The 22,702-nt window shown below is 34.3% G+C and overlaps 1 protein-coding gene across 5 annotated transcripts in view; it reads left to right on the top strand.

Moving 5' to 3' along the window:
* Positions 1-22,702, top strand: part of RFX7 (regulatory factor X7) — a 194,855-nt gene that overhangs the window by 135,185 nt on the left and 36,968 nt on the right. For 4 of the 5 annotated variants that reach the window (XM_077127994.1, XM_077127996.1, XM_077127997.1 and 1 more), the window contains 2 exons: positions 4,789-4,871; positions 6,335-6,457. In XM_077127994.1, coding sequence (XP_076984109.1) covers positions 4,789-4,871; positions 6,335-6,457 — 206 coding nt within the window. Of the gene's footprint in view, positions 1-4,788; positions 4,872-6,334; positions 6,458-11,810; positions 11,949-22,702 lie in introns of those variants that run through there. The other variant, XM_077127998.1, reaches the window with a different exon arrangement.

Genomic DNA, 22,702 nt, shown 5'->3' with positions numbered 1-22,702 from the left:
TGTATATCTTCTTGCAATGTCTGAAATGTGTGAGAAAGAGGCCATTATACGCTTCCAGGCAAGATCTTTCACCAGAATAGTATGGGATTATCACCTTAGTTCATTCAACAGACCAGGTAACATTTGAGGTTCCTCTGACCCTTCAAACCATTTTCAATAATTGTGCCTTGAGAACTTAACTTCCTCAAGTCAAGAAAATGAAGACTTTTTTTTTTTATTAATTAAAAAAAGAATTAACAAAACAATTAGAAATCATTCCAATCTACATGTACAATCAGTAATTCTTAATAACATCACATAGTTGCATATTCATCATTTCTTAGTACATTTGCATCAATTTAGAAAAAGAAATAAAAAGACAACAGAATAAGAATTAAAACAATAATAGAAAGAAAAAAAAACAAAAAAAACAAAAACAAAAAGCCTATACCTCACATGCAGCTTCATTCGGTGTTTTAACATAATTGCATTACAATTGGGTAGTATTGTGCTGTCCATTTCTGAGTTTTTATATCCAGTCCCGTTGTACAGTCTGTATCCCTTCATCTCCAATTATCCCTTCTCTTTTTTTTTTTTTTTAATTAATGGAAAAAAAGAAATTAACCCAACATTTAGAGATCATACCATTCTACACATGCAATCATTAATTCTTAACATCATCACATAGATGCATGATCATCATTTCTTAGTACATTTGCATTGGTTTAGAAGAACTAGCAACATAACCGAAAAAGATATAGAATGTTAATATAGAAAAAAAATAAAAGTAATAATAGTAAAATCAAAACAAAACAAAACAAAACAAAAACCTATAGCTCAGATGCAGCTTCATTCAGTGTTTTAACATGATTACTTTACAATTAGGTATTATTGTGCTGTCCATTTTTGAGTTTTTGTATCTAGTCCTGTTGCACAGTCTGTATCCCTTCAGCTTCAATTACCCATTGTCTTACCCTGTTTCTAACTCCTGCTGAACTCTGTTACCAATGACATATTTCAAGTTTATTCTCGAATGTCCGTTCACATCAGTGGGACCATACAGTATTTGTCCTTTAGTTTTTGGCTGGATTCACTCAGCATAATATTCTCTAGGTCCATCCATGTTATTACATGGTTCATAAGTTTATCTTGTCTTAAAGCTGCATAATATTCCATCGTATGTATATACCACAGTTTGTTTAGCCACTCTTCTGTTGATGGAGATTTTGGCTGTTTCCATCTCTTTGCAATTGTAAATAATGCTGCTATAAACATTGGAGTGCAAATGTCCGTTTGTGTCTTTGCCCTTAAGTCCTTTGAGTAGATACCTAGCAATGGTATTGCTGGGTCGTATGGCAATTCTATATTCAGCTTTTTGAGGAACCGCCAAACTGCCTTCCACAGTGGTTGCACCCATTTCTTAAAGTTTTAATATTGTATATTTGTGCACTTTTATAACTTTCAAAATGGATACCTAAAATTTTCCCTTTCCTTTGTTCTCATTGCTGTTTTCCCCTTATTTTAGGCAATTTATTCAAATTTTATGAACAGAAACAATGAAAAGAATTGTTGTTCTTTAATGTTAGCTTGCATTCAGTAGTATAGTAGGTAGAGTAAAATTCATGGCCCTGAGAAATTCTGTGATGAATTGGAGAGACAAGAATGGATTGAGGGCCTTCTTTTATTCTTGAATGTGAAGAGAAGGTGAAGATATTAAAGAGAAGATGAACATGGGTTTTGCAGATCCCAAGGAAAATTGAGTTTGAATGATCTCATATCCCTGGAATGGGCAGCTAGGATCTTCCTTCAGTATAGGAGTTTCAGGAATCTGTGAAGTGAACCACTGATCCATACTTGTATTTTATGATAAATACCTTGCCTTTGTTGTTGCCAAGTTGTGCCATCTGTGAAGGCTTGGAATGTGCCATCTTGGGAAGTTGTAATCCTGGTCCTCTCTCCAAGTCCCTTTGGAATTCTTCTGCACCCCCTGCATGTGACCTTGCCCCTGTTTTGGTACTGTTCCCTATTCATGAGACATGACTTCCAATGGTATAAGCCTCTGTAGCACTGTGGGATATGATGTCCAGGGATGATACTTGTCTTGTCCACATGAGTTGAGGGTGAATTGCATGTGACCCAAGTCCTCTACGAACTACGGGCGCCTCCTCCGTGGGTCCCACAGGAAGAAATTGCTTAAGAAAATGAAGACTTTTAAGACTTACGAATAGGCTTGTCATTTGAAGTTTCAGTTTCAGTATTCAGGTATGTCTACCAAATACACCAAGTTCTGCTAAAAATGATAATTTTTAAAAGTTTATGTTATTGGTCTTTTCTTTTGTACTCTAAAAAATGGATCATCTTTATCCTTCATTTCATAAATTCAGGCAAGCGTATTTCTTTTTTATAACCAATGAATCTCAATATAGAAAAGAAAAAAAAATTATGACATTTAAATCTTTATAAAGCCTATCAAATAATCTGTTAACATACTTGCCACATGATACTCTTGCCTTGATAATCAAGAAGTTTGGGGTCTTCTCATCCACTTGCCATTCATTTAAAAGCTAATGCTTGGGCAGAATCTTTACCTGCCATACTGGAGACCCGGGTCCGATTCCCAGTGCCTGCTCATGGAAAAAAAAAAACAGTGCTTGGCTGTGAATGATACACTGTCCAAGCCAGAAATCTTCAATGTGAACTCAGCCTTACTGGGCTAGACTGCCATCAGTACACATATCAGTCATCTTTGTTTCCATTTGCTTCACAGAATTATGATATTATCACTTTCAATGTTGCTAAAGTGAAGTGTGTATGTGTATTTGAATAGTTATCTTTGTAAGTTTTCTTTGTTTGAAATGTTAAAAACAAAAAAAATGGACAGTGAGTTTGAGCTCTTGAAACTTGAAATCTGGTATCTTTCTTTAAACCATCTTAGCATTTTACTCTAATTTAAGATCTTTTCTGAATTTCTTCTAGAATTTCTTTTTATTCTTTTCTCCTGTGTATCTAAAATTAAGACAATTTAGAATCCAAGACTTTTCCAACAGTATGAGAATTTTTTAACTCTGGTGATCAAAAATATTGTTGTTTATTAAATTTTCTCAGACTTTGCCCATGTTGATACTTATGTTTCATTATTATAACATACTACTTTCGATTTAATATTCTAGGTATTGTGGAGGTATAGATTAAGTGGGCATTATTAATATTTGGCAAAAAGTATTTTAGGGACCTTATTTAAAACAGTTTAAAGTGAGGAGATGTTGGAGGCAGAGAAGTCAACTAGTTGGACAGTTTGGTGATATAAATATCATCGTAAGCTCCTCAAGAGCAAGGACTATGTCTTGTTCCAGTGTGTATCTCTAGTCTTTGTAGTTTGAGACCCACAGCATATGCTCGTGGTTATCCTAAATCATTTGTGGAACATGGCAGGAAATTAAGGAATAAATAAGCGAGTAGATGAATACCCATTCATTGTTTAAAGAAAGACAGCTAAAGATCTAATGAGATGGCAGTGAAAATAGAGAAAAACTGGAAAAATATGGGGAAAAGATTAGACGATTAATGTGGGAAAACACCAAGAAGGACAGAATTAACCAGGCTCCAAAACTGAACTCTTCAGGAACTAGAGGAAAGAAGATGTTAACAATTGGGAAGGGAATGTCAGGTTTTGTTTTGTTTTGTTTTTGAGAGGAGAGCTAGACAACATGTAGCTGGTAAATCTATTACATATGGGTGGGAAAGCTAATTGAAAAATATGCCATAAACAGTGGAATGGAAAAACGAGGATTTGGAAGTTATTTACATGTAATTGGTTATTCATCTTGTGAATCAATTCTAAGTTTAAACTGTCTTGTGGATGAATTCTTTAGACAATAGTAGTAATTTACATCCTGTCACTTTAAACTTTTTTTTATTAGAGCTATGTTTACACTGTGCTTTATTTGTAAGAATAAATTCTGCCACCAGTAATGCCAGCAATCTATCCACATTTTCAGATGCAGTGGAGTTTTGCATAAATTGCACTATCAAAATTTTACTATGGATATTTGTATTGTAATACGATTTCTGGCACACTTGAAGCTTATTATGTGGCAAACTCAGCTGGAAAAGAAAGCTACAAAGCAGACTATAGAAATTATTTTAAAGGTTATTTTCAAACAAAATATCATAGCTGTAGAAATGATAGCAATGAAAAATCTTACAAGTAGGTTCCCCAGAAAGTAGCCACTGTTTGCAATTCAAAGAACTGCATAGTGAAGAGAGAGTTGTTGGTTATACATCAGAATTTTTCACCATAATTCCACAAGTGACAGATGCATCATCAATTACGTGTTCTTATATTTGAGGATTAGAAAAGGATCCTAGAAATCTTTTCATTGTTTGACAGTTGTAAGGAAAATTTTCCCAGAGCACCAAAACCTCATAGCCTATTATGGTTAAGCTATGACAGATTAATATTTTCCTTAATTCCTAGTCCAATACTTTTCCGGCAATGGTATATAATCTTCCTTCTTTAAATGTGGTATTAAAAAAAAGAAGAAGAAAAACTTGTCTAAGGGTTAATCTTTTGAAATGAATAGCAAACAACTTTTTTCTCTTAACTCATTTTTTGTAGGCAACAAATTCATAGCGATTTAATTGTGTTATCTTGGTTATGAGTAAAAAGCTTAGAGTCTGTTTTATTTGTCAGGGTGAACTGATTTCATCTACTTTAAATTGAGACAGACAGTATTTTGGGGGAAGGCATTAGTAAATTGTATTGGGGTAAAATTAAAATGATCTTTCTTTTTAATCTTTTATAACCAGCAAGAAGTTGAGAAGTTTACAGACCTAGAGAAACTCTACCTCTACCTTCAGCTGCCTTCTGGTCTCAGCAATGGAGAGAAAAGGTATATCTTTCTTGTCTTTGCCGTAATTACAGTGTTTATAGGACATCCCAAGAGTGTGCATGTGTATTATTATTACTGTTTTACAGTTTTCCTAGATTGCTCAGAAAACAGAATGGCGAACGCTTGATCTTTTTAGTTTAGTTTTGTTTTTATCGTATTTGTTAAGTGTTTGCCTGCAGTTTTTGCCATTTCATTCGTACACCTGGATAAATGCTGTGAAACGCCATTTAGGTTGTTTTATAGACAGATGGATATATTTATGTTTGCAGTATTGGGGAAATTACGCAGAAAACTGAAGAATAAGCAGATTAGTACTGTGAGAAATAAAGCTTGGACGTTTGTTTTGTTTTGTTTTTAGGTACTGTCAAACGAGCAGATCATAAAATATAAACAAAAAATAATAAAGCTGCATGGATAAAACATGGATTCATTGTAAATTTAGGATGTCAATTACTTGGGGTGTTACTGTATTTTCCTTATTAAAAATATTTCAAAGTCTAATCTAGAAAATGTGGAAAGAAGTTGTTAGTTCTGACGTTCTAGTCTTGGAAAGAGTTTCCTTACCCTTTTAAATATTTCTCAGAATTCATTTCTGTAAATTATTCTTAATATTCTCGTACTTTAAAATTAAGTTTGTATATATAAGGAAATTTAATGAAAGTTCTTTTATTTTTACCTTTTCTCTCTCAGGCTAAACTTTATTATAACTATTTAAATCATTTTCTGTCCTGAAAATTTTCTCTGGAGCTAAAATTATTCTTACAGCTAGTGTAGATGAATATCAGAATCCGTAGCTTTCCGCATGCTATCGTGGGTGTCTTTTTCATGGAATTAATTTATGAATGATTCTGCCAGATAATAAGACTTTTGATGTTTAAGTAACCAAAGGTAAATTGTTGGTTAAGGGAATGGGGCCTGTGTGCCAGGAGGAGATTTGTAGGAAGGGATTTGTCCCATTGAAATCTTCTTAGGGTGAATTCCATTCTGGAGCATAGGGTGCTTTAGTAAGGTTTCAGAGTAGTTCCTTTATATATATGCATTATATTCTTTGAGAATGCTGAGCAAATAGAAAATAACCAATTTCCTGTAATTTTTATTTTAAAAGTTTGATGATTTGGTAATTTCAGGAAAATGAGCAGGCAGGTAAATGGGCAGATATATCCACTTAAAAGTAATTTGGGCCAAAATGAATGCCTCATTTTATCAAAGCTCCATTATCTATGCTACTGTAGACACCATGAAGAGGAATGGAACAGGAGTATAATGTCAGTTGGAAGCTAAATGTGGAATATGGCTCACAATCACAGGTGGAAAATTCCTATTTAAATCACTGGGCATCTACCACGTGTCATAAATTTGCTTTGGTTGTTTATAGTGTGCACATAATTCTTTTGGGGCTGTCTCAAAAATTATCAATGAATTACTTCCTAGCTCAGCTAAAACATGTTTTCTTTTATGGTCAGTGATCAGAATGCCATGTCATCCAGTCGGGCACAGCAAATGCATGCCTTTTCCTGGATTCGAAATACCCTAGAGGAACATCCTGAGACTTCGTTGCCTAAACAGGAAGTCTATGATGAGTACAAGTAAGTATTATGCATATACCAGGCGAACTGAAGCATTAAAACGCTTAAGCACTGTACTTGGCTACAATGATGTGTTTATTTTGGTGAATATCAAGATGATACATGGGAGTTGCACTTAGATATATCTAAGATTCCTTCTCACTCTAAACCTTTTTAATAGCATCTGTAATAAAGGGTAGAATTACTGAATAAAAGAATTTCTCTAGAATTCTTCAATATAAGAGTAAGGTATATGGAGTGACAGGGGTGTAGGATTGCTGAGTAAAAGATTCTCTAGAATTCTTGAGGATAATAGGAAAGGAGTGTCTTGAGTTAGAGGGAACTGGAATCAATACATAAGGGAAAATGAAAACATCCTATTCTTGAAAGGCCTTTTTCAAGAATCCAAAACTATTCTGTACCTTAATTGCCCCCAATCCCTTTATCAACCAAAAAAAAAGATAAATTTTTGTAACGATGGGAATTACTTTTCATAGAAAAAGGGAGTTCAGTGGCTTGCACATATTAGACACTCAAATAATTTTTAATATACAGATAATATTTAAATGCAGAAAACAAAATTAATAGTGGTCAATGAACCCTTCTAGATAAAGTTAATAGGTCTAAATCGTATTTAACATTTTAATAATTGATTTGGAAGAGGGAATTTGTTTCTAGGAGAGTAAATAAAATAAAAATTCTCTAGATAATGAAATGTCAAACCAATAAGCATTAGCTTGTTGTACTTAGGCGATTGGGTAGAAAAGCGTCAAATATTTATTGTTGATCAATGTAAGATAATGCAAAGAAACTATACCTTTGGGATGGTTATTGGAATATAACAAGAAAATTTTCTACCATTATTCAAAATTTTGATTATCTAACTTTATGAAACATAGTGGAGTAATAGAAAGTTTGGAGAAAATGTCTGAAATGATCCAGGGAACAAAGTTAAACTGAGAAACTCTGAGAGTGCAAGTGATCCAAGTCTATAAACTTCATTTCTTAAATTTACAGCAATCTGTTCAATGTCTGCTATGTGCCAGACCCTGTGCTAAATTCTGAGGATTTAATGATTAAGACAGACATAGTCAAGAATATATATTTATAGAAATATGAATTCTTGACTTTCAAGTTAATTAAAATAGAGACAGCTCTCTGAAACTTCAAAGAAATAAATTTGAATTCAGCAAAAGGTTATAAATATCAGGCAAACTTGTGTGATATGTTAAAGGAATTCTAGATTGAGAATCAAGAGAATAGATTCTATCATTAAACTTGTGTGACCTGGACAACCGTCTAATCTTTGTGTCTGTTGTCTCATCTATAGAATGAGGCAATTGAAGACCTGTGAGGTTTCTTTTAGCTCTAAAGTTCTAGTGGTTGTCTGAAGCAGGAAATGTTGAGGAACTGCTAATTATCCAAAGATGTCTTGCTAGTTTCCGAAAAGGTACATTGTGCAAATTAATATATGACTTTACCATAATAGATTAATAAGGAAATCCAAGATTTTCATTTATTTTTGAAGTGATGTCCTTCCACAGCACAATCCTTTGTATCACCATTAGAGATTTGCTGACATGTGACACATTAGTCAGTCCTTTTGTTCCTGAAAGTTCCCTGCCTTGGTCAAGACCTGGTTATATTTTTCTATATTTTTGTGGGGTTTTCCTTGAGACTTATTCTGAGAGTCCCATAAATCCTAACAATCTATCCACTAGGAAAAGTTAAAGACTTTTCCTGAACAAAAGAGACCCAAAGTGTTAAACTGTATGCAGGGAGGTCAGTTGCATTTTAATACAGTTTTATTGAGAAGTATTCATGCACCATACAAGCTATCCAAAGTATATAATCACTGGCTCACAGTTTCATCACGTAGTTGTGCATACAACCTCATGATCAACTTTAGAACATTTTCATTACTCCAGAAAAGAAATACAAATAAACAAGAAAACCCAAATCTCCCCATACCTTTTATCCCCCCAGAGTGTGGTACTGTTGATGAAAGAGTATTAAAATGTTACTGTTAACTATAGGCCATGTTTTGCTATAGGTACATTTGAGTTCCTTAAGGAACTCAAATTTTGAGCAATTAATTTGTAATTCAGAGGAGAGCACAGAGATAAAACTAAGTACCTTATAGAGAATAGAATTTAAAAAAGGAAGTAGTAGGTAAGGGAAATTTTTAATTTGTGAAATTTGAAAAACTGTACTAGTGATTATGTCCCTTTTCAATAAAATTTGTGTTGTGAAAGTCTTTTTAGGTGTTTTAGCATTTTCCTGTCCCTCTTTTATAGGTGAATACACTGAAGCCAAAAAAATTTATTGACACTTCCATTTCACAAAACTAGTTAGAGACTGATATAAAAGGCTAGAACTGAGATTTCCTGGTTTCTAGTTCACATTTAGCCCCACAATATACAGAGGGACTTTATTTGTTTTGATATGTCTTAATTAAGGATAAAAATGTTTGACATTTCAGTGAGTGGTTCATAATAGGTAAGAAGACAAACGTTTTAAGTTTGAGTGATATTAAACTGAGTGGGCAGGGCAGATTGGGCAAGTGGTTAGAAATAAAATTCTATAAGACTTCTACTTAGTTTGGATAAATAGCTGCTCAAAATAAAAATTATTTTACAGATAATCAATACACATTGCCTATAAATAATATGGGTGTCCTAAGAGATAGAGCACAGTAACATGTATTAACAGCATGGTGTGTTAAAAAGAAAGTTATGATGCTGTTTCTACAGTATTATAGCATATGGGAGCTCTGAATTAATCTCTCATTTGATTATACACTGCCTAAAATCATGATTTGCCATGTAGGTTTAAATAATTTGAGAGATGTAAAAAATGTAGAAAGACTAAAGAAAAGTCAAGTAGTTTAAAATATTAGGACATAGCTAGTTAAGTTTTAAAATTATGTTGTCCGTAGAACGTTAAGTGGACTAATACAAGAATATTTTTTTACAAGAACAAGTATTAAGTGACAGAGGGAGAAATTTGGATTAGTCACAAAATAGCACTTCCTGTCTAAAGATTTGTAGAGAAATTTTGTCCTTTCCTTTTTAGACTTAGTCATTTTCCTGTTTGGAATACCTAGATGAGGTTTCCTGAACAAAAGCCTAATACAGAATGGCCAACCTTATATTGATACTATTCCAAATATTCACTGAAAAAAAGTGTTTTAATATCCTTACTATATACCTTTATTTTAAGCTATTCCTGTTCTGTATGGGCCATTTTATAATTTGTTTCAGCGGTATTTAGGTGTATTTTTGTGAAAATCAATCCCTTTTAATAGCCATTAAAGTCAAAATCCCTTAGAGGAAGAAAATGATGATGTAATCTAAAACAATAATGACTAGCTTCTTTTAAGATGTTCGTAGGGCTTTCAGCATGAAAAAGTTTAGTTTACATAGAATTGCAAGTTTTTATACTTGTTGAAACATTTGAATTCTGATAATCACAGATGTATATAAATGATCATTAACGTGTAACTTTTCAGATGTTTTTCTAATTTAAAGCAATGAGTATTCATTAAGAAAGTTTGGTAGGTAGTTATAAATCTATAAAGGGGAAAAAATAACACTAGTAATCTCACTACCTAAAGTAACCACTTTGTTTTATTTTCTTTTAGTTCTTCTAATCCCTACTTTTCATGTGTATAGTCTTGCTATTGTTGAACCGAGTTTGGCCCCATTGTTTAAGCAATTCATAGATTGGGGTGGTGGGGGCTGATATTTGACTACAGCTGCAAATAACACTGGAATGAATAAGTAGCCCCGACTATTTAATTTAGCATAGATTCTGAAATTCTGATTACTGCCTAAATATTGTATACTTGTTGTTTCTTCGGTTATTACTTACCAAATGCATTTCTTGCTGATTTGTTTGTTCTTGTCTTTTACATTTCTATTTCTTATGGACATTAATTATTAAAATGTAAATATTTTTCCAACATTGTTGTATTTTAGTTGATTTTTCTGTAATACTCTGATCTATTTTTTTTTCTTTGCACTTAGTAACATTGCTGTTATGCTTAGAAATTCCTTTCCCATGCCACTAACAGCTGAACATTCACCTGTATTTCTCCTAGATTTTTTATTGTTGTTGCTTCAATTTTCATATTTAACCCTTTACTCTACCTGGTATTTATTTGGTAAAAGTTCATAGATAAAGTACTAGTTTAAAATTTTTCCAATGAAGTGCTAATTTTAAAATTTTCCAATGGTTAATTAACTATCCCAGCCCTATTTTTTGAATTTTTTTTTCTCTTAACACTAAATATATCATGTAGCTTTTACCATACATGTAATTCCTATACTAATTAAAGTCTGTTTCTGGACTCCATTTTCTTCTTTTATGTTCTATTCTTATGCCTGTCCATACCATTTTAAGGATTTTAGCTATTAAATGTATAAATAGTTCTTAGTACCAGTCTTCCCTCATTACCTCTCTTTTCCAAAATTTTCCTTGGTTTTATTTACTGACCAGTAGATTTTTTCATACAAAGTTTAGAATCTCTTTTCTAACTTTAAAAAAAGAAACCAAAGGTATTTTGATTCAAAATGAATTAAATAGAAAATTTATTTTAGAAAAATAAACTTTGAATCTGATAATATATTTCTTAATTCACATTTTTCTTTTATAGTTGTTAAATAAAGGTTTAGTTTTCTCCTTCAACTAATAATGTCCTATGATTTTTCTTAAGTTTAAGAAAACAACTTTTATTACATTCATATTACGAAAATTGTATTTTCCATTTTACTATTGGCTTACTTTATAGAAAGATATGTATAGCCTCTCTGTTTATGTTGTATATTTTATATTTACTAAACTTTGTTTAGTTCTAATGTTTCAGTTGTTAATTTTTTACTTTTCTGGGAGGATAGTTTACTCTGTTTATCTTCCTCATTCTCTTTATTTTGTTAGTGCATTTAGCAGATTTTCCTTCCAATTTTAAATAATGGTAATAAAAGGTATCATTTTCTTTTATGTTTTTATTGATGCTTAGGATGTATCATTTATAATTTACCAAGACTTTATTTGCATTTTTTTTTAAACGAGGAATGGATGCTGAAACTCATCAAATGCTATTTTGACATCCATCAAGATTATTGTGTTGCTTGCTGTTTCTTTGACCTACTGATGTGATATATTTTATAAAGATATTACCTAATATTAAAGCCTTTTGTTAATAGAATAAATGTCTTCTTTTCAAAATGTGTAATTATTTTACTGTACCATTGGTTTTTACTTGCATCTATATTATTTAGGATCTTTGCCTCTATATTCATAAGTGAATTTGGTCTGTAATTTTCTTTTTTTTGTGCTATCTTTGTCAGGTTTTGGTATCAGGGTTAGGCCAGCTTCGTAAAATGAACTGGAACTCTTTCCCTAATTTTCTGTGCTCTGGAACGTTTTTTGTAGCATGCGACTTATTTGTTCTTGAAAGTTTTAAAGAACTCAACTGTAAAACCATCTAGGCCTGGAGCCTTTATTTGAGGTAATTCTTTGACAATTGTTTGCGTGTGTTTTTTCCTTTGGTTAGGTTTTTTCTTCTAAAAATTTCTTAAAATTTAGTCAATTTTAAGTAATGTGTTTTTCCTAGAATTCACACAGCTTTTCAAATGTATTAGCATAGCATTATATGTACTATTCTTTCTTAAATTTAGTATCTTCTGTTTCTGTGATCCTTTTTCATATTGCTAATTTTGTCCATTTGCATTTTCCTATTTTATTAGATTTACCCATAGTTTATTTTTCTTAATTTTTCAAAATAAGACAAATAATAACTCAGATTCATTTACCAGTTTTATCTTTTTTGTTTGTTCTATAATTTACTAGGTGCCTTTTCTTTATCTTTGTTCCTCCTAATTTTCTGGGCTATTTCTTATACTTTGAATAGAATGTTTACTTTGTTTTCATTTTCTCATATTTAAAGTATAAGCATTTATATTTATTAATTTGCTTCTGATTATCATTTTGACTATATCCCACAGGTATGGCTATGTATTGTTAAAATTATCATCATTTTCTTATAGTGTAGAATTGTATATTACATTTCTTCTTTCACTCAAATTAATTACAAGAATTTTTTTAACATTTCATATGCTTTGAGGGAGTTTTATTTGTTTTGTTTTGTTTTACACTTAATAATATCAAGTTTTATTATATTGTGGTTAGAGAATGTAGCTCATTCAGTTTCTGATTTTGATGTTTGTTGAGTTTTCTTTGGGTCTTCTGTAAATGTATACATTTTTACAAATATTTCTGAACATTCTCTATATCATACTGTATATATTCCATTTGTTACCACTAAATTCACTTCATTCTGTTTTTCACCTCCTTATTTTTGCTTGTTTGATCTGTTGAAGATGAACAGTGTGTTCATCTCTCCCTCAGGTGGTGTTTCTCATAATTCCTTAGCGTATATTTAATGGGTTTTACTTACAGATTTCAGAGCCATTTGGTACCTATTATCAACAAAAATGATTCCATGTCATATTTAATACGTGTTGCCTTGATTCTCTTTTCATATCAATATTTGCGATGCATTCTAGATACTGTCTGATATATATTTTGTTCATCCTTTCACTTTTATTATTTTTGGTTATTTTGTTTTATATGGTTTACTTTACTATGTTTCTGAAGTTTTGCATCCACTATGGCCCTGGTCTTGAAATGTGATTAATAGAAGAAGCTGGTGAGATGAACCTGTCTAGAAATTCTGATCTACGTTAAACACATGGCAACAAAGGCAACAGCATTCACAGCTGCTGCTGCTTTCCCGTACTGCATAATGGAGACGCATAAGCATTGTTCTTAAATAGATTTCGTTTTTTCTGTGTTAAAAATCTACTTAGCTCTTGTGCTGGTAGAATCACAAACATTTCAGATTTATGTTTGACCTTTATTGCAGTGTTTTCTAGTACATAAATGCTCTCTCCAAATCCGTTTTTTAAAACAATCCATTTAATATTTTAAGGAATATGAACTATTTGGATGTTTCATTTTATGTATAATTTTTATTGTGACACTTTGCTGCTTACTACCTAAATCTGTAATTTTTATTTATTAATCAAAGTAAATTAAACTATTAAAAAAAACCTTGAAGGTAGAAATAGAGATTCTTTGCATTAAGAGCTTTAAAATAGTAAACATTTCTTGAGTTAGATTATATATAAATGTATTTTACACCTATCTAAAATCTAGGTCTTGGCCCAAGCGTATGTGCATAAATTATAAATTTCTTAAATGTAGAATACAGTTTGTTAAAACACCTCTGTAGGACACGTAGATACAAATGTTATCCCTTTTTTGGGTGCACAGGTGGTTCAGTGCTAGAATGCTTGCCTTCCATGCTGGAGACCTGGGTTCAATTCCCAGACCATGTACTCAAAATATATATATGTATATTATCCCTTTTTTAGGTAAGGTCCTTATGGCTCAGAGAAGTGACTTGCCTTAGGCAAATCTGAACCCTTGTTTCTGACTTCCATGCTAGGTTTTTTTTTGCATTAAGCTCTATTGCCTCTAGAAACTGATTCCCAATTCTACTCTTTTTAAAATTGAGGGTTTTATTAGAGTAGCATTTCTGAAGCTTTAATTATATTCTAAATATTTTTAACTGATTGGAAGTAGTAAACCAAAGGATAAAAGTGATTAATTTCACCAATACTAACTTGTTCATATTTGACAGTTAAAAATGAATATTAAATGTGCCTTAGGTATAAATTTGTTTAGGGTTGTACTACTCGCTATTATAGTTGTAGTCACGGAGTTTTTGCCATAAATGCATTGTTTATCATGTACATTAGGATATGACTTCTTAGGTCTTTTATTTTTCCTCACAATTTCTTAATGTGGTCTTTATCCTAGTTTTCTCTTACTGTTTGTTTCTAGTGACTTTACTCCCAAGAGTATAGTTGATAATCTGTCTTCTCCCCCACCTTCTACATGTTTCTGATCACTCTACTTTTTAAAATGCCTTGTTTACCCTTCTTTTTCCTTCCAACTTTAACAATAATGGTAGAAAGAGCAATAAGAAAGTAATGGCAGAATCGATCTGGATAGTGAATATTAAGTTGAAACTTAAAATCAGAGTCCCTCTGCAGATGTGAAAACCTTGTGTCTGATGCTCCTTTTAGCTACTATATCGCCAGAAGAGTAGAACATATGGAATAAGGGTGGATAATAGGGGGAACGGATGTTGAAGTAAATTTAGTTTGAGTTGCTGGTGGTGGGTGAAGGCGAGGGGTGAGGGGTGTGTTGTGTATAATCTTTTTTTTCTCTGTTATCGTTTTGTTTCTTTTTCTGTTGTCTTTTTGTTTCTTTTTCTGAATTGATGCAGGTGTTCTAAGAAATGGTGAGTGTGCAGCTATGTGATGATATTAAGAATTGCCAATTGTATATGTAGAATGGAATGATCTCTTAATGTTTTGTTTGTTAATTTTTTTAATTAATAAAAAAAGTTAAAAAAAAAAAAATCAGAGTCCCTCCCATTACCCCCATCCACGTACATGGCCTGTCAGCAAGTCCAGGTATTCCATATCTTGAATCTTCCTGTTACCAGTTCAGCTCACTGTTATTGCCTTAACTGTTTGATGTGCCCCTAATATGACACTTGGCAATTGATAAGCATTCGGTACTTTTTTTTTTCACTAAAGCAATTAAGATTTCAATATTACCACTCCTAAGGAAATTAGTAATGTTTTATTAATTGTTTGATAACTTGAATTCATTAGTTTAACAAGCACTAGTTATACACAATCTATACCCTCCCATAGGAGAAACAAACCCGTGAAATAAATGGAACACAAAGAAAGAGTTAGCAGCACAGCTTGGGTGAGTGTGGACAGGCATCACAGAAGAGGTGACTCAAGTTAAATCTTAAAAGTCTGAGCAGAAATTTCCCAAGCATTCATTCAAGGGACTTAACAGGCCATTCCATGTGGAGGGTGCAATAACAAGTGCATGGAGGCTAACAGTCACAAAGAGAAATGGTCATCTTCTGGAAAAGATGTCAGAGACAGGACCAAGAAGATTAGACTTCATCCTGTGTGTATGTCATCATAGTGTTGCAATAGAGCAATGCCTCAGAAAATGTATACTAATAAGTTTAAGAAGAGAACCGGTATTTTGGGAACAAGCTTTCCAAAAATGAGTAAGAACTTAAAAGAGAAACAAAAAGGCATGATATGTTATCTGAAAAAGCAGGTTATTCATAAATTTTAGTTTTTTAAAAAAAATTTTAAATGAAACTGAGTTCTGGGAAGATGGTGAAATAGGATAGATCGAATTCACCCCTGCTCAAAAGAACAACTACAGAAGGGAAGGGAGGGTGACTGAGATGGCGATTCCAGGGTGTAAGTGGCCTGGGAGAGTCTTCTGACCACATAAAGTGGTTCTGGTTGCAAAAACTGAGGAACTGAGACAGAGAACTGGAGAGTGTCAGCTGGTGCAAACAGCGTAATGCAGAAGCCAGGAGCCATCAGGAGTGCACATACAGGGAGATGGGGACTAGGAAGTAAGCCAAGCCACGTTCCTTGAGTATGCTACCCTCACCAGTGCAGCCTTGTGACCCGTGACTCACCCTATACCCCACGCACCTGAACCCCATCACCCATCCCCACTCCCTGTGCTCCAAGCACCCCTGCCCCTGCCACCCCCTAATGCACATACCCACCTCAACAACCCGCAGCCAACCCTCATCTCCTGCGCAAGCGCAATCTCACCCCATCCCTCCCAAGTCCTACCTCCCCCTCTCTGCCAACTGCAGGCAGTCGTCAGTGCATAAAGGCTGTAAGCCCTTACATACATACCCAGCCTATTCCCACCCCCAGCCCATACAGTCACACAGCCCCCACCGATACACCCCCCCCCGCTCTAGGAAAGTGCTCGGGTGCATAAGTTTATGGAACTCCCCGATCCCCACATACACACAGACCCCAGTCACAACCCCAAGCTCTGGGAAAGTGCTAACCTGTGCAGCTGGGCCAAATCCACACCCAGCCTATACAGGCATAATGCTGACCCACTGCCCTATTTCTGCACATGCACACACCAGGGCCCTGCCCCCCAGACCCGTGCACCCACACAGCCACATCCTCCCTACTGCTGTGTGCCCATACTCACAGTCACCTGTGTGGCATCCCCAACCTGCACCTATACCTGAACTGCCACGCATCACTGCACTGTTGTGCCCTGTCCTGTACCCTGCATCATGCTCCACATCCATCTGGCAAATACAAGGCTTTAGACTGAAGGAAATCAATTTCCAGAGTAAACTAATCAGAATATTCAAATGCCACAAAAGCAGCAGAAGATCACTAAGCATACACAATGCAGACAGATATAACCCAATCTAACGACCAAATTAAAACACCAGAAGACACACAGACTTTGGGACAACTAATCAAAGACGTTCATATAACTCTACTAAATAAAATAAGTGGGATGGCTAATTATACAAAAGAGGTCAAGAAGACACTGGAAGAGCATAATGAGGAATTTGAAAGAATAAATAGAAAAATAGCAGGTATCACAGAGATTAAAGATGCTGTAGACCAAATAGAAAGCATACTAGAGACAGCAGATTTGAAGAGGCAGTAGACAGAATAAGTGAACTAGAAGACAGGACAAGTGATTTTGAATACTCAAAACAGCAAATGACAAGAAAGATGGAAAAATTTGAATTGGATCTCAGGGAAATTATGGACAAAAAAAAGCACACAAAGATAAGAATCATTGATGTTCCAGAAGGAGAAGAGAAGAGTAAAGGGCTAAGAAGATTTGTTGAGGATATAATAGGAGAAAACCTCCCAACCCTTAGAAAGGACATAGATATACAAATCAAAAAAGCTTAACAACTCCAAGTAGAATACATCTAAATAGACCTTCCCCAAGACACATACTAATCAGTTGTCAAATGTTGAAGAGAAGAAGAAAGTACCAAGAAAAACCAACCTACTACATATGAGGGAACCACATAAGACTGAGTTCAGATTACTCAACTGACACCATGGAGACCAGAAGGCAGTGGTGTGATATATTTAAGAGCCTGAAAGAGAAAGATTTCCAGCCGAGAATTCTTTACCCAGCCAAATTGTCCTGCAAAATTGAGGGAGAGATTAAAATTTTCACAGACAAACAAATACTGAATGAATTTGTCAACAAGAGGCCCTACACCAAAGAGAATTCTGCCAGTTGAAAAGAAAAGACAGGCGAGGGAAGTGTGGAGGAGGGCACAGAATTGAAGAGTACCAGTAAGGGTTACTGAAAGGATGAAAAGGGAAAGAGGGAAAAGAATATATAGATCTGACAAATAAAATCCAAAGATAGTTGGTGGATTCATAAAACGATTTTCAGTAATACCTTTGAATGTTAACGGACTAAAGTTACCAATTAAAAGATATTGATTGGTAGAACGGATTAAGAAATATAATCTGCTATATGCTGCTTACAAGAGACTCATCTTAAGACACAAGGATGCAAATAGATTGAAGTGAAAGGATGGAAAATGACATTCCACACAAGATGTATCCAAAAGAAAGCAAAAGTAGCTATACTAATATTGGACAAAATAGACTTTCGATGTAAAGACATCATAAGAGAAAGAAAGATACTATATATTAAGAAAAGGGGCAATTCACCAAGAAGAAATAATAGTCATAAATGTTTATGCTCCTAATCAAGGAGCAGCAAAGTGCATGAGACAGACATTGGCAAAACTGAAAGGAGAGATAGATATTTCAACAACAATAGTAGGAGTCTTAAATTATAGATAGAACAACCAGACAGAAAATCAACAAGAAAATAGAGAAGTTAAACAACTTGAAAAATGTATTAGACCTAACGGACATATATAGGTCATTATACCCCAAAACATCAGAATATACATTCTTCTCTAGTGCTTATGGAACATTCTCCAGGATAGATCATATGCCGGGACACAAAACAGGTCTTTATAAATTTAAAAATATTGAAATTATTCAAAGCACTTTCTCTGATCACAGTGGTGCGAAACTGGATCTCAATAGGCACCAAAGAATGATAACATTCATAAATATATGGAAATGAAATAACACTCCTAAACAACCAGTGAGTCAAAGAATAAATTGCTAGAGAACCCAGTAGCTATCTGGAGATGAATGAAAATGAGAAAACAACTTCTCAGAACTTACGGGATGCAGCAAAAGCTGTGCTGAGCAGGAAATTTATTGCCCTAAATGCCTGTATTAACAAAGAAGAGCAAAAATCGAGGACTTTACTGCTCACTTGTGGAAACTTAAGAACAGCAAGTTAACCCCAAAGCAAATAGAAGAAGAGAAATAAAGATTAAAGCAGAGGTAAATGAATGAGAGAACAAAAAAACAATAAAAAGAAGCAATAAAACCAGAAGTTTGCTCTTTGAGAAAATCAATAAAATTGATGGGCTACTGGCAAGACTGAAAAAGAAAAAGAGAGGATACAAATAAACAAAATCAGAAATGAGAAGGGGTGCATCACCGCAGACCCTGAAGAAATAAATCATAAAAGGATACTATGAACAACTATATACCCACAACTAGACAACTTAGATGAAATGGACAAATTCCTGGAAACACAAACAAGCTACACTGACTCAGGAAGAAATAGAAGATGTCAGCAAACCAATCACAAGTAAAAAGAGTCAATCAGTCATCAGAAATCTTCCTATAAAGAAAAGCCCAGGGCCAGATGGCTTCACAGGAGAATTTTATCAAACATTCCAACAAGAACTAACACCAATCCTACTCAAACTTTTCTTTAAAAATTGAGGAAAAAGGAACACTACCTCATTTTATGAAGCTAACATAATTTTAATACCTAAACTGGGTGAAGATGGGATAAGAAAGGAAAACTGTAGTCCAATCTCACTAATGAACATATATGCAAAAATTCTCAACAAAATACTAGCAAATGAAACCCAACAGAACATTAAAAGAATTATATAACATGACTGAATGGGGTTTATACCAGGAATGCAAGGATGGTTCAACACAAGAAAATCAATTAATGGAATACAGCACATTAACAAATCAAAAGGGAAAAGATCACATAATCATCTCAGCTGATGCTGAAAATTCAACATTCTTTTCTGATAAAGACACTTCAAAAAAAAGGAAACAAAGGTAACTTCCTCAGTATGATAAAGGGCGTATATGAAAAACCAATAACCAGCATCATACTCAATGGAGAGAGATGGAAGGCTTTCCCCCTAAGATCAGGAACATGAAAAGGATGCCCACTGTCACCACTATTATTCAGCATTTTGCTGGAAGTTCTAGCTAGAGCAATCAGGCAGAAAAAATAAATAAAAGGCATCCAAATAGTAAAGGAAGAAGTAAAACTTTCATTATTTACAGATGACATGATGCTATACTTGGAAAATCCTGAGAAATCTACAACAAAGTTACTCGAGCTAATAAACAAATTCAGCAAGGTAGCAGGGTATAAAATAAGTGTGCAAAAATCAGTAATGTTTCTATACACAAACAATGACCTAACTTAGGAGTCACTTAAGGAAAAAATTTCATTCAAAATAGCAACTAAAAGAGTCAAATACTTAGGAATGAACTTAACTAGAGACATAAAGGACTTATACATAGAAAACCATGTAACATTGCTAAAAGATATCAGAAAAGATCTAAATAGCTGGAAGGACATTCCCTGCTATGGATAGCAAGGTTAAATGTAGTTAAAATGTCAGTTCTACCCAAATTGAGCTATAGGTTCAACATAGTACCAATCAAAATTCCGACAACCTACTTTGAAGACTTGGAAAAGCTAGTTAGCAGGGAAGGAGACCCCAAATAGCTAAATGCATCCTCAAAGAGAACGAAGCGGCAGGATTAACACTTCCTAACTTTAAAGCTTATTATAAAGCCACAGTGGTCAAAACAGCATGATATGACACAAAGATAGTAGTACTGACCAATGGAACCAAATTGAGAGCACAGAAATAGACCATCAAATCTATGGTCAGCTGATTTTTGACAAGGCCCCCAAATCCACTGAACTTGACGAAATAGTCTTTTCAATAAATGGGTATCAATAGCCAAAAGAATGAAAGAGGGCCCTTACACTCTGTACAAAAATTAACTCAAAGTGGATCAGACACCTAAATATAAGAAATAGCATCAAAAGTTTCTAGAATAAAATGTAGGGAAACATCTGCAAGACCTAATAATAGGAGGTGGCTTCCTAAACTTTACACCCAGAGCACAAGCAGCAAAAGAAAAAAATAGATAAATGGGAACTCCTCAAAATCAAATGCTTCTGCACCTCAAACGACTTTTTAAAAAGGTGAAGAGGCAGTCAACTCAATGGGAGAAAATATTTGGAAATCACACATCAGGTAAAGGTTTGATGTACTGTATACATAAAGAAATCATACAACTCACGAACAAAAGAACAAACATTCTGTAATTAGAATGGGCTAACGATATGAATAGGCCTTTTTCTGAAGAGCAAATACAGATGTCTCAAAAACATATGGAAAGGTGCTCATTTTCATTAGCTGTAAGGGAAATGCAGATCAACACTACAATGAGATACCACCCCCACACTATAAGAAAGGTTGCAATTAAACAAACAGGAAACTATAAATGTTGGAGATGATGTGGAGAAATTGGGACAGTTGTGCACTGCCAGTGGGAATGTGTAGTGGTACAGCCACTATGGAAGACAGCCTGGTGGTTCCTTGGGAAACTAAATATCAATTTGGCCTGTGACCCAGCAATAGTTGTACTTGGTATATATCCAGAAGAGCTGAAAGCAATGACACAGACAGACATTTGCAAACCAATCTTTATAGCAGCCTTATTCACAGTCACCAAAAGATGCAACAGTCCAAATGCCCATCAACAGATAGGTAGATGAACAAAATGTGTTATATACATATGATGGAATATTATGCAGCAGTAAAATGAAATGACATTCTGAAGCACATGATAAGATGGATGAGACTTGAGGACATAATGCTGAGTTAATAAGCTAGATGCAAAAGAATAGATACTGTAAGACTCCACTTTTATGGCCACGGTAAAGGTGGCTGAAGGATGCACTGAGTAGATTGGCGATTGATGGTATATACATATGATCGAATATTGTGCTGAAACAGAACCGAGCAAAGTCGTGAGGCATGCAATGAAGCAAATGAATACTGGGACATTTGGTGAGGCAAAATAAGCCAGAAATGAAAGAATAATTATTGTATAGTCTCCTTTGGAAAATGCTTATAAGAAAACAGGGGCCTAGAATGTAAGCTCTTACAACAAATGCATTGTGTCAGGAGTGGTAATTATTATTTCTGGATTTTGAGAGGTTGTTTTATATATCTATAACCTGGTATTTAGAGATAAGAATGAAACTGATCAGATTGGGATTAAGGTAGTTCAGAACACAGGAGTAAGGAAGTCACTGTCTATATTTTAGAACCACATCTACTCTTCGAGACCAAAGGAAGAAAGGTTTATTTTGTCGAGAACCTAAATTTTCTGTAGCATATCCTCTCACTCAACCTGTCTGGATAGCTAATTTGAACAATTGAAACACAGGGAGCCCAGAATAAGAATTAGGGCCTTTAATCCTGTATAGCTTAATGTAATGCCTGGATACATCTTAGAATATATTAAGCAGATAAGCAGAAAATATTGGCAAAGTCCTTTAAGGGATGGGAGAGAAAATATGAAACTATTAAACCTTATCATCAGGAAATCCCCTGATACAGTGTCAAACATTAGGAACACCCAAATCAATAGGCCAAGCCCTTGATCTTGAGGCTTACTCTTGTGAAGCTTGTGTAGGTATGCCTAAGGATTCCTTCTGGAGGACTTATTCTGTTGCTTAGGTGAGGCTTCACTCTCTCTAAGCCCAACTTCATGAGTGAAATTATTGCACTCCCCCCATCTGGGACATGACATCCAGGGATGACTGTCTCCCTGGTGGCATGAAAGATAACTCCTAAGGATGAGTTTGGCCCTGGCACCATGAGATCAACAATTTCATCCTGACCAACGGGGGAAAAGGAAGTGTAACTAATATCTGTGGCTGAAAGAGTTCAAAAAGAGTCAGATTGCGACTGTGGAGGTCACTCAAGCTTCAGTTAGACATTGCTACTTCTCATAAGTTGCCAAACCCCAACCAAAACCAGCCAATCCTAAAGAACACCTAGGGCAGTACATAAGATTCTACAAAGTTTCCATGCACTAGGGTAACTTTCCAGAAAAGATGGGT

The sequence above is a fragment of the Tamandua tetradactyla genome, chromosome 14 (assembly GCF_023851605.1).
Source record: "Tamandua tetradactyla isolate mTamTet1 chromosome 14, mTamTet1.pri, whole genome shotgun sequence".
Taxonomy (NCBI): Eukaryota; Metazoa; Chordata; class Mammalia; order Pilosa; family Myrmecophagidae; genus Tamandua; species Tamandua tetradactyla.
This window is presented reverse-complemented; position numbering and strand designations above follow the sequence as displayed.